We start from the raw sequence: 17089 nt of genomic DNA, 5'->3' as shown, positions 1-17089 counted from the left end.
TGTAAAAGAAGCAGTTTTAGCTGTAAAACATTACATCCTTCTGTGCAAACGGGATTAATGGAAGCGTTAGAAACCACATTTTAGACTAATAGGCACTAAAGGTCCAAATAAGCAGCCTACAGGATATCTTGTGTTAAAAGAGAGTTACGGCAACTGATATATTTTCAGTTTGTTTGTTGTGATCGTCATATGATACAAAAGTGGCCCAGCTGCTTCTATCACAAGAGATTTTATTTACTGCCATTTAATAGGCTTACATGGTGTGGTAGTAGCAGAGGAACAGCTGCAAATGTCTCTTACCCATCATCATAGGTCTTATGTTTGTCTGGGAGAAATCTATTCAACGTGAACATGGCCAGGTTGAGTTGATATTCCAACATGTGACAATATTTAAGGTTTTTATATTTTACTGATACGTATCAGAAAAATGTAAAAGCAGCATGTAAAGTGGATGTACTGTACTGAGTCGCTGTTCAATTCTTTATATTTTGCTAAATGGGAGAGAGATGCAGTGATTTTTAAAAAAAAAACACATCTGCAAACATAAATGGTACACAGTACATCAGGTGAAAACAGAGATTGTATAGTTCTAACAAGCCTGTAAGTTAATATTTGGTCTGATGATCTTTATTGTTCTACACAGCCTGAACTCTATTAGGCAGCTTTCTTGTGATTTCGTTAAGTAGTCTTCAGAAATAGTTCTCCAACCGTCTTAAAAGACATTTAACGCTCTTTTTTGGGTGTTGGCTGCCTTTTATTCTACCTGTCATACATACATTACCGTCCACACACTGATGACAATTTGAGCCAACTTTTTCAAATTTGATGTTATCCCTCCATAAGACTTGTTACAACTGATCTTCATCCCAGTTCTTGGGTAATTTGGTATGCCTCAGCCTCCACCAATTTCCACTACACACCATGCTGAGATATGTCAAGTTTTCAAGTTTGAGAATCACCTTGCGGGTGCAGAAATACTATTTTATTTCTGTAAAACTGTTATCTGACATGTTTTGGAAATTCATCTAAAAAAAAGGGGGAATGTGGGATGTGTTTGTTTTACAGGCTGCTAATAACAAGGTGCCTAAAGATACAATTAAAAATGGGTTCTTTGGTATATGTAGCCACAACACTGGTTCATCCCTTGGGTTTTTATGCCTGAAATGCTTGGGTGATTCATAGGTCAGTGTCAAATAGTTTAACAAACAAGCAAACAAAAAAGCATTCCTCTGAAAATGCAGCCAGTATCCAAAGAAAAACTTCAGAAAGACCTTTAGAAAGCCTGGGGAACTAATGCTCTTGACCACATTAAATGAAATACAAGACAGTCTGGCTCCTTGGAAGCAAAATAAAAAAAAATGGGGGATGAATCAAGACATTTGTGTATGGACTGACATAAATAAAAGTTGTAGTGATACATTAAGATCCTTATATTTAGTTTATAAGATTGAATGCTTTACTTCGTTTTAAATAGGAAGGAAATCCAAATGGTCAAACCCAAACGTCTCGTGATAACACACAAGGATTTCTGTGTTCGTCACATCCTTTCAAGTGGCATCTTCACCATAGCCACAGTCCGCTCACAAAGGCTCCACTTCATGAATTCAATCCCAGAGCAAACTATGTTTAGGTCAGATGTCGTAGATGCTTAAAACATTTGCTGAGTGACTTCACTACCATGAAGAAAGCGCACGGCATATCTGATCACTTTATCTATGTCTAAGATAATTGCAGCATATAGTTTGGATCATGAGGTAGCCTCCCTAATCGACTGCTACACTGTAAACGGAAATAAAAGCCAGCCTGTGTGTGAACTCTACAGATGAACAGACGCAGGTCCTCCTGTACAGGGACTTTGAAGCCTGTCACAAAAGGCACGAGACGGCAGTGTTCATCTCATTAATCTCCCACTAGAGGAAATGAATAGACTGACTGGGCTCGACATTTTTTTGTTCTATCATAAAGAGAAACACAAAATAGCTTGGAATGAAGCGCCACACATTATGAAAGCTATTATCTTCAGCTGCCAGTCTCCGTGTGTGTGTGTGTGTGTGTGGGAGAGAGAGAGAGAAAGCTGGTAAGCCAAAACTAATAGGCAGAAAGAGAGGTGGAAAAAAAAAGTAGGGGACTGGGTCAGATCATCTCTCTCTCCTCCAATTACTGACAGGCAGTTGAGAATATGAAATGAGACTGAGGAATGAGAAATATTCATATCGTCTCTGAATGGTATTAAACCCTGACAGAGAAAAAGAAAATGAATGGTGGTTTCAATTTTTTACTATGGATCAAATCTGACAAGATATTAAAGTGATCTCAAATCACAGACTGTCTGTATCATTGCCAAGACAAAATAGGATGTTCTCATTTTGGGTCATAAGAAAAGATTTATTACTAGAAAGACACAAATTGACATTTTCAGAATGACTACTTCAATCCCTTCCCTTCATCAAATTATCAGGCAAACAGTCAAGGCTGATGTTTACAGCGAGACTCCACTGGCACCAATCCTCAGCCACCAAACCAGTGAAAATAGCAAACACGACATAACTCAAACTACTTGACATGCTCTGCAGTCACTCAGCGCAAACCAAATCCCTTCAAAACCTTGTTGACTGCAGGATACCCAACCACCGCGCACATCTATCATCACAGTTTCCCAGAAGGCCATTGTAACACAGACATATACTATTGTGTGTTTGTGTTATAGAACCATCAGCCAAAACATAAAAACCAATGACATGTTATGAGAATTACAAAGCAAAGTCTTCTTCTGGGTTACTTTGGGTCCTAACATTTACATCTGCTATCCAGCTAAACACTGTTGCAGACTAGCTAGCGCACCCTACCATTGTAATGGTGCCTCCTAAAAGCAGAGCCACAAATTCTACTCAACTCCCCACATCCCAATCTGATCCACTACGCAGGGAATGTGCTGCAACAAGCCTAATTACCAAAGGAAAACCAAAGGACCCAAAGGATACGTTGCCAAAGTCCTGTGTTGTGCCAGAACACCCCCAGAGGAACTGCGCCCACGCCCTGACAGGTAAGAGTTACCATACGAAATACTAAGGGAGTTGGTGTCGTGTTATTACTTTGTGTACTTACATAAATCTTTTTAATAGTTTTATAGCTTTTATTATTTTTATTATTATTACCTTAATCAAAAACATCTAGCTCAGGCTGCAAATATGGATTTTTTTTTTTTTTTTAATGTATACTAACTTTTTGACAGCACGAGTTCTCTCCATGCATCTCCATATCTGCTTTCTGTTAAAATAATTCACCAAAAAAACCACACACTTGCATCACTAGCACCCCAAGAGAAAGTTGGTCATACAAGCCTTTTTTATCGCTTCCGGATATTCTTTTAAATTCTGGCTACCTCGAGCATCCTCCACTGGCTTTACCACTTCAAAAACACACCTCATGAAAAAATCAGGAGGCCTGTCTGACATGTGTCCCCGTGCCCTGATGGCATGCCTACACCAAAGACCAGCATTGATTTTCTGTAACGTGGGGTCGGATTAGCCCTCTACAGGGATTAGCTGCCTGTGCAGGGCCTCAGGGTTCGCTATAAAACTAATAATTAATTTAAACAGCCAGGCCTATAGAAGGATACACTCACTACACATTCCCAGAATGAGGGGGTTAGCAGGAGTGGCAGAGTGTGTGGCATTCTCTGGAAGGAACAGCTGTGTGTGTCTCTCTCTAATATATATATATATATATATATATATATATATATATATATATATATATATATTAGAGAGAGACACATATATATATATATATATGCTGTATGCTGAACTTGGTTCAAACTTCAACCTGACCACCTATTATCCATGTATAAAACTGAAACAGATAATGTGCAGTGTTAGATGTTAGATGTATTTATTTTATTTATTTGACCTGATTTTTAGCCACCATGCAATATTCCACTCTACTTTACTGCTACCAGACATTTAAAAATATCAAACTGTATCTTTTGTATCATGTATGCTTATATTAAAGTGATATTTCTATATACCTTGTATAGTGTACATTTTGTGCTGTTGTTCAATGGCATTATTGTTATCTTATCTTCAGCAGGTGTCTCTATATGAAAAAAGATGTGCAGGATATGCATATGATATGTTCCCAAGCAAGCTAATACAAAAAAAATACACCATAATAAAGAGGTCCTTTGTATTGTCATGTTTTTGCCTTTTATTTGTCACTTTTTGTTTCTTTTTGTTACTGACTAATCTCAGTTTAAGAGACCTTTTAATTGTAAACCAAAGTGTCCTTTTGCAGCAGGAATCACATGCATTAAAAATAAACTAATCTATCATTTTAAACAAGGAAATAGCTTCAACTTTTATTACTTATTATTACTCTTGAATTAGAAGTGAAAGTTAAAGGAACTATAAAAAAGAAACACCATATTTTTTCATCTTAAATCACTGACACCGTGATCTGAATTTTGCTTTCATTTGAATAATTCACATTGCTGCATGCTCTTTAGTCTGACACTGTGGCATAATTTCTTGTGTTTCCTTGCACAAAAAGAGACAATTTATGATCAACCAACCAATCTTCTCTTGAAAGAAACAATGAAAACAACCATCTTCCTTTTAAATATAAAAACTTAACATTTATAAAGCACCGAGCAGCACGGCAGTTTTGTGCAAAATGCAGAATTTGCAGCCAGAAGCTGCAGTCTTAACACTAATATTGTCATAAAATATTGACAAAACAATGTTCCATGCACATGTTTAAGATATCCAAAACACCGACCCTACAGCTGCATGAATAAAACTGCCCAAGGAAGGATTTGTGTTTTACTCGAAGCGAAACAAAAACAATGAAAACCATCACAAGTAGAAGCATTTCACTGCAGCTCCCTGTTATCATCCCCCTCCTTCAGCCGAGCTGCCAATAAGGGTTTCCATAGTCAGAAAAGGTAAAGGGATTTCTCCTACTCTTCCACAGACTTTGATCTGACTGACACACAAACGGCCCTCAGATCACAAGTCTATAGACCCTGTTGGGCCTCTCTGCCTGGTCTGCTTGTACATGTGCACTTTGTCCCTGTGAGGATTCCTTACCCTCCTCCCATTTCCCTTCGTCTCTCCTTTATACCTTCTTCCTCCTCCTCTGCCTCCTTCTTCTCCTACTCATCCTCTGCTGTTTGGTGTTTTGAAACATCTGAGTACAGACATGTTCTGAGCTTTAGAGGACCCAGGGGTCCGGGATCCAGACAGAGGGAGAAAATAAAGAAACTCTACAGTGCCCCCAGTACAAAAGCTATCTCCCCATTACCAGTGGGGATAAACTCTTAAACATCACCAAACGTCTGGACAGACAGAGGAGATCAGAAGACTGTTTGGTCTGTTGTTCACATAATCATACTGTCAGCTAATAGTGCAGTCAGCAGCTTGCAGTGGAACCAGTGTGATGGGAGTCATTGCATTTATCCTTATGGATAAACAATGTTTTAAGAGGGAAAACAGAGAATAAGGATACTGTACTACGCAGCCTGCTGGCCCCAAAATGTAAGGGTTTCTCCTTGTAGTTTTCCAGCACAGACATGTCAGCAGCATGGACATGAAACATGCCGTCACTGTTTCTTATCTCAATATATCCCTGGGTGGAAAAGTGAGGCAACAGCTTACTGATGTCTTGCAGCCTGCCTGACCATTAAAACATATTTCCATGCTGATGGATGTCAGATGTAACCTTAAAAGAACCATAGCTTTCCCTTGATTTCTGAACCCAGTCCCAGCTACAGTTTTCTAAACTTATTCTTCATGCTTCACAAATGGAACGAGCACAAAGAGGAAGGGGAGAACAAGAGCGCAGCCGAGCGAGAGCGCAGGGACCGTTATCTCGGAAAAATCTTCCCGTCCGACCAAGTTCTTGGGATGGCAGCTTGGAAGGACAGTCGGTGGTTTTTAAAAGTGAAAGCTGTGAAAGATGCGAGTACGTTTATCTAAAATGGATACAGGAAATGAGATACAGCTGTGCTGAGAATGTGACACAGCTGTCCACGGCCAGGGACGGTTTAAGTGTTTTGCGGGAGTGCAGGAAAAGGTCTCACCCGCAAAGCCGGTTCTGCAACTGCAGAACAAGCAAATAAGGCATAGTTTATCACACCAGGAGTGGTGAACTGCGATTAAACTGGACTCAAATTATAGGGGTTATAAGATTAATCCCTCATCTTCGCCAATATGCAAGATCAGACTGTTAGTAATCGCGAGGCCTTTGAGAGCTGCCATCTCCGCCAACAGCCTCCAACTGCATTTTATGGTCACAGGATTTATTCATCTACTGACAACATTTATCACGCAGCCCTCTTAAAAAATCATCCCCTAAAATTCAAATCACGGCAAAAACTGCCATCATCCTCTAAAATCTTGGCATGGATACAGCCATGTATCTGTCTTCACTTTACACCCCTGGGCCTTCTAGGAAAGACTGTGGGAGATTGAAAGCCATGAAGCGACCAAAACTGCCTAGGCCATACCAAAGGAAGCTCCTTTGTTCATCATCCAAAACAGCCTCCAAACCGTTTTCCCCCCCCTTACTTTTTCTCTTTTCCACATCTGGGATTCAGCCAAGGGAAGTAGAAGTATGGCTCTCCCTGCTCTGCTTTAATATGTTCCATGCCTTCCAGTTGCTTACATCATCAATCTGGGAGATAGCTAAATGTGATGGGATGAACATAAACAGTGCCTGAGTTATGTCTTTAAAGAGACACAGGTCATGTCTCAAGTAGTGTGATTTTCCATTTTTTAGAAGAAAGCAAAGCACACATGGAGAGATCCTAACTGTTGGAGGCTATCCTAAATGACTTGTACATGTGTTATGTACTATAAAACATATGTCACGGAGGGAGAAGACTCAAGAAAAGGAATCAGCTTTACATTATCAAAATTCCCCCGTATCATCAACTTCAAGCAGCGAGCTTGTTATTGACAGCCAAATGCCAGTCCTAATCATCTTCCTTTTAATGCTCGCTTAAAAATGCACACCCTCATGTCAAAACCTGAACACACATTAACTCTCCCCAAACGGTCTACTTACTAAACATGTCACTAATGAATTATACATCTGACTTTTTCCCTCTCTCATATTTACATGGTGTTTCGGCAGAATTTGTGTAGCAGCTGTAAAGTATTTAATAAGTGTTTAAATATGTAGGAGTCAAGATCTTAGCCGGTGCATGCACTTTACAGCGGATGTTTACACAATATCAAAAGACTCTGCTATGCCTATCAAAATGACTAAGACATACGGGTAGTTTGTTTTTCACTTGCCAAAGTAGAAAAGGGAGCATGTCCACTTGGACCCCATCAGTTTAAATCATAAAGATCCATCACTTTGCACTCTGCTAAAACACTAAGGAAACATATTGTGGATTTTAAGACCCTTTTTATTCAGCCAGACTGTGTACTAAAACTAATTGGATTTCTGTCAATGGAAAAAATATATCCCATGGATAGCTTTGAACTCAATAGCTTTGACCATCCAACTTGCCACATGCCAAGCACCAGGGAGGAAAATTAAATCAGTGGTCAACATAAAATATTAAAATAGCATGGTATCGAATTTTTGAAAAATGATGTCAGGGTGGCTCATTATAGCCAGCAAGGCAGTGAATTAAGCTATATTTAGTGGGTGATAATTGAAATCATAGCTGTAGTCATTAGCACTGACAGGTTTCTAAATAATACCCAATAAATCCCATCTTTTTAGTAAGTTCCCCATGACAGCTGGCAGTGCTGAAAAATATAAAGTAAAGAAACAGAATATCTTTTCCTTTCTTTCCTCTCACCCTCCCTCCCTCCCTGCCCCCAATCCCAAGACTTCTCTCCCTCTCTCTCCTTCCCTCTTAGAGCCAATAAAATGTCAGCTTTTATACTCCTCCTCCAAAGTGTTGGCTAGATGTCAGCAGGCCCTTCTAAAGCCCTGCCACTGCAAGCTGAAGGCCTGTAAATCTCTGCATCAGTGGCACGCCATCCGTCTTGGGATATACAATAAAAAATGTGACGCAGTCATAAAAGGAATGGCATCACTGCCCAGTGTATATAATGTGAACAAAAGGAACATAAAGATGTTCCCTTCAATTCAGAATCCTTAAGCACAAGATGGTTTTAGATAGAAGGAATGCACTGAAAGGCTGACGGCAGCTCCTGACACTGATGGTTCTGTCTGTCTTTTGTTGTGTTTTAACAATGAGATAAAGATTTACTGTATACTATATATCCTGTACCCAGGATAAAGGAACTGTCCAGCTGTAAGCTGATTGACTAGCTACTCAGCTGTGTTACACCAGAGCCACTGCAGCCCAGATTTTTTGTAGGCACTACCCGGCCGAGCTGTAAGTGATAACAAATGTCTGGATCAGTCAGATCAGACATTAAATGGTCTTTATCCTGCCAACTCCCTAGTACAAAGTTTGTGTAATGTCAGTTGGAGCACATGTGATCATTGTCTGCAGAATTCACACTAAATAGCCGGGTGATATGCATCCTGTCGTCTGCACGCTCCACCTGGGAACCACCCCACACCTAAATCAATCGGGGTAGCAGGAACGCTACAACTTTGTTGTATACTACAGCAGAAGAAGGCCAGGAGCTAAGTCAGATTCTCTCGAACGCCTCAAGTGTGCACTGAGAGTGCAACGTGAGCAGAGCTGCATTTCCCTGTCGACACAAGAGGTGCAGCAGTGAACTGCAGTTTGAAACCAACTTTGTTTTGCAGTACTCAAAGCGAGATAAAAACAAATTAGACACAAACTCGTCCTAAGAGGATGTGGGTTTTTTTTCTTTTTTGTTTTGTTTTTGGAGGAAGGGGGATTTCTAATGAACTAGGAGGTTTGCCAGTGGTTTATCTCCATGGTAATGCTCACGACTTCCTCAAAAAATGGATGGCACCAAAACAAACCACAACAACTTTTCAAAAGCCAGCAGGAAGGGTGACCTTTTATAAGGACTCCACAAAATATGAGAGAAGTACGTCACTCAAAGAATCCTGACATTTCAAGACATTTAAAAAAAAAAAAAAAAAACAAATATGAAAAAGTGAGTTGTCCCACAATTGTCTCCAAAGAGCCAATCAGCAGTGCACAGTTGAGATTTGTGACAGTTATGAGCATGTTGCAAGAAGTATATCTACTCTCTTTCAAAGTGAAGATGAAAGTCAGTGTAACTTAGCATTTTTCTTGACTTAAGTCTATCCAAAGTTTGAATTAGTATGGCATTTGTTCAGCGGCGTGTTGGTTTGAGCCAGGGACGATGATCATGTCACCACTGTGGATTGAGCCATTAGTGAAACCATAACGTTGTGTAATTTTCCTCATGCAAAGCATAACTTGCAGAGATAAAAGTTCTTTAAACCTTAATCATTTCAAATCTATCCAAAGGCATTATAATTAAGACCGTCCAAAATATAACCTCATGTAAAAGACTTAAGCGATAACGTACCAAACATATGACTTTGATAAAACTAATTGCCCACGACTTGTGTGCATTTCTCTACCCTGGCTTTCTGTTGGCATCATTTTAACTGTCCGTTAACAGAGAGAAAAGTGTTTGCAGCAATCACAACCTCAAATTGGTGAGATGGAGGAAAAAGACAAGCTATGTCATCCGGCGACTTTCCCAGGAGTAGTACATCATTTAAAAAAAATTCTAGTTTAAATTAGTACCAAAGAAGGATACGAAATATCAATGTCCTTCATATGAATAAGTTATTTCCTGCCAGACCGTGTCCTTTTCATCTATCCGGTTTAAATCTCTTTGCGCTGGGAGAGCTCTGCGTACTTTGTAATTTATGAGACATAGATCAGGTTATCCTAGAATATCGGCCTAAACAGGCCTGATGGATCAGATATGGAATATATTTCCTCAGCAGAACAGAGTACGCCACCACTATTACCAGGCACACACACACGCTGCTCCCAGTTAAGTGATTTGAGGACTTCATACTGCCAATGTTTCATATTCTCTCCTCCTAACTGACACTTTATCTGCATACCAGCATCTCTGCAGATTGAACACTTAGGCAAGACAATGACAGGCTCTCTTCCTGTTGTCACTTCTCATTCTGGGCCCAGTCTAATGCCTCTTACTGGGCTTCTGCCAATAACAGACCCCCTCATCCCTCCTCCCCAAACCATCAAACAACCAGAGTCTACCTATCGTGGATAGAAAAGGAACACTTGATGTCTGTGACACTCATTTGTCAATTAGAAGGCCCCTTCCAGTGTTGACATACAGCAACTTGAAAGACAGAGCGGTCCCTGTGATGAATTAAAAGAGACAGATGAGTGAGGCTTGAGCAGCGGAGTAATACTATAATGTTTCTTAGATATGAATATAAAACGACACAGTTGACAGGCCATACAAGGTTTTATTTCATTTCTCAGTGTACTAGGCCTCCCTACTTTGTCTTCTTTGTTCTCTTTTCATCAGACTACTTACATCTCATTTTGACAGCCGTGCGACATTTAGAGCACTTTCGTTTTAAAATGCAAGTTAGCATACTTGATTTGTCATTAAAATGCAAAACGCCTGCCATCACCAACATGGCCTGGGTGAGCACATACCCCCACAGACAGAGGCACACACATTGCATACATACACACACACACACACACATACAGTAGATGTGTGTGCCTAAGTCCAATATGGTCTTCCTATTCTTGAGAGCAGGCTGAATTTCAACTTTGGTGGATTTTATGTAGCAGATCGACTCCTGACATTAGACTTTTAAGTATACCAGAGAGTAATGTCAGTGTTTCAGATCATAGAGTGGGTCACAAGGGATATGAGCCCATGTAGGTTAACGACTGAATTAAAGATCTTTGTGGTAAGAAAATTTAGAGGTGGAGTGCTTGACTTTTACCTGTAAATTAACGTCCTTGACATTCAATGCTGTGCCTAATAAGTTCAAACGACGCTGACAAACGCTTTCAGCAACAGGTTACATTCCTACATTGTTGCACAGATAGCAATCATTAAGTTAGTGGCTAGGGGCTATGGCTAATAATAATATAACATTAATCTGGGAGCTAACATTATCACTCCTGCTGGTCAGAATAATGCAGCCATTTAATGTCTGAGTCCAAGATTAAGTCAAAGAAAAGTCTACCATTCTCTCACAGAAATAGTGAGAGCATACGTTACCAACTCTATTTGATCAGCAATGGAAATATGGTGCCAAGTCACCAAAAGCACATCTAAAAATGTTGTTTATGTTTTTTTCCACTAACTAAGAGAATCCTAAAATATAACATAATATATTTGTAATTTTGTCCCTTTTTTATTGAGTATTTTCCTGAGTATCAGTGTCATATTTGAAATTCTGATATTGTGAAAACTGAGACTGACTGCAAGGAAAAATAGACATTGGTATCTTCTCATGCATGGAAAAATGTAAAAGTTGCAGTTTCATGTGACATTTACCAAATGTCTCTAGTATCTCCAATATTTAAAGGTATTTCAAAGAATCACTGTGATTGCACAACTTTAATCACTCTTGTTTGGAAATTTTGCTTCAATTTTAATTTTCATAATACAAGAAATTATTAAATTTTACAAGCTGGAGTGCATTACAGGATCTTCTCTCACCTAAACAACTGAAATGTTTCTGCGCGCCCACCTTTATCTGGCATATTTTACTTTACCAAACAAAAGCGGATTTATATAACAAATCTTTTACGGTATTTGGATAAATTTACCAAATAAGAGGACATCAATCTTTCTTTCTTTTCCACTTGTCTCCATAATTTTCTTTGGAACAACTTTGATCTTTTGCTCATACCGAGGCTCACACAAAGGATGCTTGCCTGTGGCTGGCTCGGAGCTCTGGAAAAACAAAGTAGCTTTATCTACTTTGTTTTTGTTAGCTTCTTTAAAATGTTCAGCTAGGCAAAGTTGAGTGAAGCATCTAGTTAGATTAGTTTTTACAATCTTCTTTGTACCTCACCCACAGTTTACTTTGGCAAACTTTGTGTCTTCACTCACAGTGAGGTGTTTCCAAGCTTATAATATTTAACTTGTCTGTGCCACCGTGCATGCATGAAACGAACCGGCTCATAATAGGATATACTGGAGGCTGAGTACCTGATCCAGGCTTAGAAGACTGAAAATGGACCAATTCAGTCAGTCAGTATATCTCTATACTTTGGTTTTAAAAATATATATATATAACTAAATTGATAAAATAGGCTTACTGGAAAAAGTAGAGTTTTAAGATTTCACAACTGGCTGTTGATACCCAACTGGGATTTGTTTATCAGGATGGTTTGTCTGATTTCGGAAGACAAGTATCCCTGTTGTAATAGTGTTAGGATTCTTCCTGAGACTCAGAGACACATGTCCTCTTCAATCCTCGTGTGTCCAGGGTGATAACACTGCATGTAACAGTCACAGCAGGGAAATCGTGTCAACATAGCACATGCTCCTTCACAGCACTGTATACACAACTGACCTGGAACAAAGTGGACAACACAATACCAACCAAGCCCTTCCTGGGACAGAAATCTCACTGTGAGCCACAGTTCTCAACACATTGATGAGACAGGCTGACACTACAGCACACAGAGGGAGAGGTGTAGGTGTGACAGCCCACTACCATAATTTCATCCTGCCATTACCTGCCCAGCCACTCACAGTTATGCTCACAGAGACAGATGCGCAAACACTGCACCCAAGCAAACATCCACAAGCACACATACAAAATAACAAACATATGCGCTACACGCACACAAAACCACACAGGACTCAGTTAAAGCCAATGCCAGCACCTTGCTTCTCGTTGTGACTCATTGTCAGGTTGCTGGATGAGTGTTGTCAATTGAGCTGACAGAAATAAGCACATTAGCTACAACAAACTCTGGCAATGTCTCCCTCTAGATTTGAGTCAAGCAGCATGAAGAAGTGCACGATGCTGAAGGTAGTCCACTGAGTTTAACCAACATGTGCATTTGTTTACACCTGGTTTGCTTGAGCTGACATTGAAACAAGGTCACGGTGTCAATATTCACAAATGTCTCTGACGTATAAGAGCAGCAGAATTTCGAATGTTATCATTATGAGATAAATAACAGTGTTTACCTATCTGGTGTGCAGATGTCCTATATTATAAAGGTGAAAGTGTGCTTAGAAACTTTTACCAATAATATTGGTTATAACCTTGTCAAATTATTCAATGCATTGTACAGCAGCACAAAATATGACGCATCAGTGGTTTATTGTTTCTTGTATATCAAAACTGGGGAATGGGAAACGAACAGTGGGTGCTACAACTTTGTCACATGTTGACGTGTTTATCCAGTTTCTAATGTGGTCATGTGTGTTTATGGTGATACCAGAAGGAACTAATACTAGCATGTTGGCAATGCATACTTTCATCTTTTAATGTTCTGTTGTATTAATGTCATGTAATGTTGTTGGAATCAGCTTTAACACACTGTACAAACACTCATTTTCACAACAAGCATAAGAATGAACCAGAACCCAGAAATTGAGGAAAATAAAGCAGCTTTGAAAATAAAATCTAGCCAAATCTAAAGCTAAATCATTAGAATTAAGCATGGTATAAGATCACTTTTTCCACTACCAAACCATCAATCAATATTGCACAGACATGAGCCCTAAATGGTTCAAGTATTGCTTGGCTTACTTCTGCACCACTTCTCTGTGCATACCACCCTTTGAAGTTTAGTAATGATATCTGACATCTGAGATTAGCTGAACTGAAAACCAATAATAAATTAGTCATTTCTGAGTCATAAATATTTCATTCTAAACATGAAGCTCTTAACGTGACAGTTTCAAGGGCAACTCACATAATGCCCGTCTTGATATCCCCAAAACCCACAGACATAAGAGTTGTTGCAGTCTCATGCCATAATGCTCCCTGTGAGAGATTACGTGCTTTCACTTCCTCTGAGGAAACGCCTAAAAACAATTGGTGTCAAACAGTGTATTCAGTACAATGCTTAGTCATGTGACAAGGTGTAATACTATATAGGACTTTTGCTAACTGGTTTAGGAACCTCACGTATGGTCATCTAATCAAAAAAATATTTATTGTGAGCAAAAAGGACACTTGGTATCATCTTGCCTACTGTTAGCTATTTAAAAACGTAAATGTTTCAAATTATCTGACTATATTTGAATGAAGAGCATGATAGGATACTGATGGTCAAGGTAATGAGAATGCAGCTACAAATCTTTGTTTTACCAGTTGCAGATGTTTAGACAAAACAAACAAAAGAAAAATGTGTGACAGGTTTCTGTATATCAGGCTTAGCCAAGGACCTAAAGATCTCTGTTTGCCCACCGTAGCAGATTTACAAGGACTGTGACTTACTCAACACCCTGTGCAAAGGTGAGCTCTGCACTGTGTGTGTAAATTCTGTGATAACAGATCATGGGCTTCCAAGAAACTCATGTTGGCCCATTCAGATATTCCTGAACCTTAAAAAAGATTTTTCAATTGAGGGGTTTTGCACTATATAAATCCATTTAAACTCCAAATACCCACTACAGACAACTGCCTCGAGACAACAATTTCTAAACAGAAAAGGGCCCAACTGAGATGGCTTCATGGCCTGACAGTCATGAAAGGGCTTCAGAAACAAAAGCACCTTATAACCATCATCTCTTTTCTTTTACTTGCCACATCAACTATGCTAGTCCTGCTGTTGAAATGGCAGCCCCCTCTGAAGCGGCTGCCATGAGGTGCTCCTTCATGTCCTGACAGAGGAATCTTTTCTTCTATTTGCCCCTGAATTAGCATGTCACATTTATCGATGATGCCTTTTATCCCGCCCCAGCGTGGCACCAGCCCAGTTCTAACACTCGTTCAGCTTTCTGATCTTCTGATGACACTGTGACCACCTGTAAACCCAGGGTACACATTCAGTTGCACCTGATGTGAAGACGCATGTCTCCCAGTAGCAGGCAGAGGAAGATGTAGGAAGATGTGCAGCTGATTACATGTTGTGCGCTTTGCTAATCTTACCTGAGCTGATTAAAACTCAGATCCAGCCTTCGTGCAAACTGGCCATAGGTCTCTCCAAGGAACTCTGGAATTTCCTTACAGTCGTGCCCAATGTATGAAATCTTTGAAAATTAAAAGAGAGAGACATATAAAGACTGCATCTCTGACGGGGGAACAGACACATTTTTCATGATATCCCAACAACAACTTTTTAATTAAATCTGAATAACATACACAGCCTTATACTGCAACACTTGGCGAAACAGCTGGATAGGATGCCTCACTGTAAAGCCGGATGGTTTCTAAACTACACCTGTCTTTCTGTTTATGCGAAGGGATAACTAATCCTTTCCTCTGTATGCTTTTCACTTCTGCCCCTGTGAACTTACATTTCAACAAACCGCCTTGCACTGGGTACACTTTATTACATTACTTATTACGGAGTTTATTTTTGTCAGTGAAGCTGTAAAAGAAGCGAAAGTCACATCTGTAATGCTAGCTTCAGCGTGTCACATGACTCCAGTGAAGTCGAGGAAACAAACACAGCAGCATAACTTCAGCGCTAGTAAATTATTTAGAGTGGGGCTTAAATAAAAAAAAAAAAAAGTGCCACATTACACAAGCAGGGGACAAAGTCTGAGAGAAACACTCTCCTAAGCAAACTTACCTGAGTCCCATTCAATGCGACCAGCGACTCGTTGTTTGCCATATCTTTCTCGCCCACTGCTTTTACATCAACTATCCGAGTCACTGCACTTAAAAAAAATCCGCTTACGAAAGAAAGACGTTACGTTTTGCTTTACGTTAAGCGCTGGTGTTTGTGGGTGAAGACCGAGTGCTTTGGAGAACTAGTGGCGATTTCAAATTGACTTTACTGTTTCCGCGTGCCGTTTCAATCAGCTGACCTGCTGTTGTGCGGAAGCACGCGGTCGCTGTTGCTGATCAAACCTGAGTGCTGACTGTTTTCCTAATGACAACATTAGATTCAGACTGGATGTGTGCACGGCTCTCGGCTAAAATACTGAAACATTGTGGAAAAAGAAGTCCAGGTAGGTAGAACACCTGGTCTCAGTAAACCATACGGGGGAGAGGGGGCGTGGAGAGCCATACTGGTAATAAAACATACATATACACTAAAATAGAGATTAGATCAAACCTGAAGTAAAATCATTTTAATTGCCCATGTTAGTCTGAGAAGCTGCCTCTATTTAACCAGAGCGTTATGGCGGTTCTTTACTGGGGGGTTACATCAAGTATGTAAGTATTTTGGATGTAAAGCTATAACATAGCAATCAACAATCAAGAACCTCATTTTGAGTCAGTTTTCCAAATGGCACTATCTATGGTAAGTCTTGACAACATCTTCCCCTTTGACCACACAATTGGGCTCAGTGCTGCCCCCATCGCCCTTGACAAGTTTCTTATTTAAAGGGTAAGTTCACTCAACTTTTTCCTTTTCTTTTTCTTTTTGCATAAATGATGCTATGTTTATCTCTGAGTTCAGTGTTTCTCATACGTTGGCTTTAAAAAAAAAAATTAATAGATTCAAAATCAATTGTTATGTGACTGAAGTTCAGACGTTTAGGTTAAATTCAGAGTGTTTATTTAAAAAATAGGGTTTATAACCATTTTTTAACATATACCCCATTTACAGAGGCTCAAAAATAGTTAGACAAATTTATATAATTTCAAGCATGAGGCTTGTTTTTTAATACTTGGATGAACAGCAATGACTGGATAAAGTCTAGAACCCATTGGGATCTCTAAATCCTGTGTTTCCTCCCTTATGATGTTCTATCTGCCTACCGTTGCTGCTTGTTTGTGAGTCGTTCTGCATTGAGTTTTATTTTCAATAAATGAAAAAGCACGGACTACTGGGTTGAGATCAGGTGACTAACTTCACCATTGAAGAATATCCAATTTCTTTGAATGCTTTGACACATTATCCATTTGCACTGTGAAGCACTGTCTGGTCAGTTTTGGAGCATTTGATTCAGTCTGAGCAGAGAGTGTAGTACCCTGTACACTTCATACAATTCATCCTGCTGCATCTATGAGCAGTCACTGCTGACCTGGTTTCACTAGCAGCCAT

General features: G+C 39.7%; 1 protein-coding gene across 1 annotated transcript in view; it reads right to left on the bottom strand.

The window, feature by feature from the left end:
- lrmda (leucine rich melanocyte differentiation associated) overlaps positions 1–15908 on the bottom strand; it is a 207499-nt gene extending 191591 nt beyond the window's left edge. The window contains exons 1-2 of the mRNA XM_085296688.1: positions 15665–15908; positions 15019–15119 (exon numbers count right to left, since the gene is read on the bottom strand). Coding sequence (XP_085152814.1) covers positions 15019–15119; positions 15665–15706 — 143 coding nt within the window. The 5' untranslated portion in view covers positions 15707–15908. The remainder of the gene's footprint in view (positions 1–15018; positions 15120–15664) is intronic.
- Between the last annotated feature and the right edge of the window lie 1181 nt (positions 15909–17089).

The sequence above is a fragment of the Mchenga conophoros genome, linkage group LG13 (genome assembly GCF_057382185.1).
Source record: "Mchenga conophoros isolate Kocher_MC1m ecotype Shallow Benthic linkage group LG13, M_conophoros_male_GT1.1, whole genome shotgun sequence".
In the NCBI taxonomy this organism is placed as follows: domain Eukaryota; kingdom Metazoa; phylum Chordata; class Actinopteri; order Cichliformes; family Cichlidae; genus Mchenga; species Mchenga conophoros.
The sequence above is the reverse complement of the archived record's forward strand: the minus strand, read 5'-3'. Positions and strand labels throughout refer to the sequence as shown.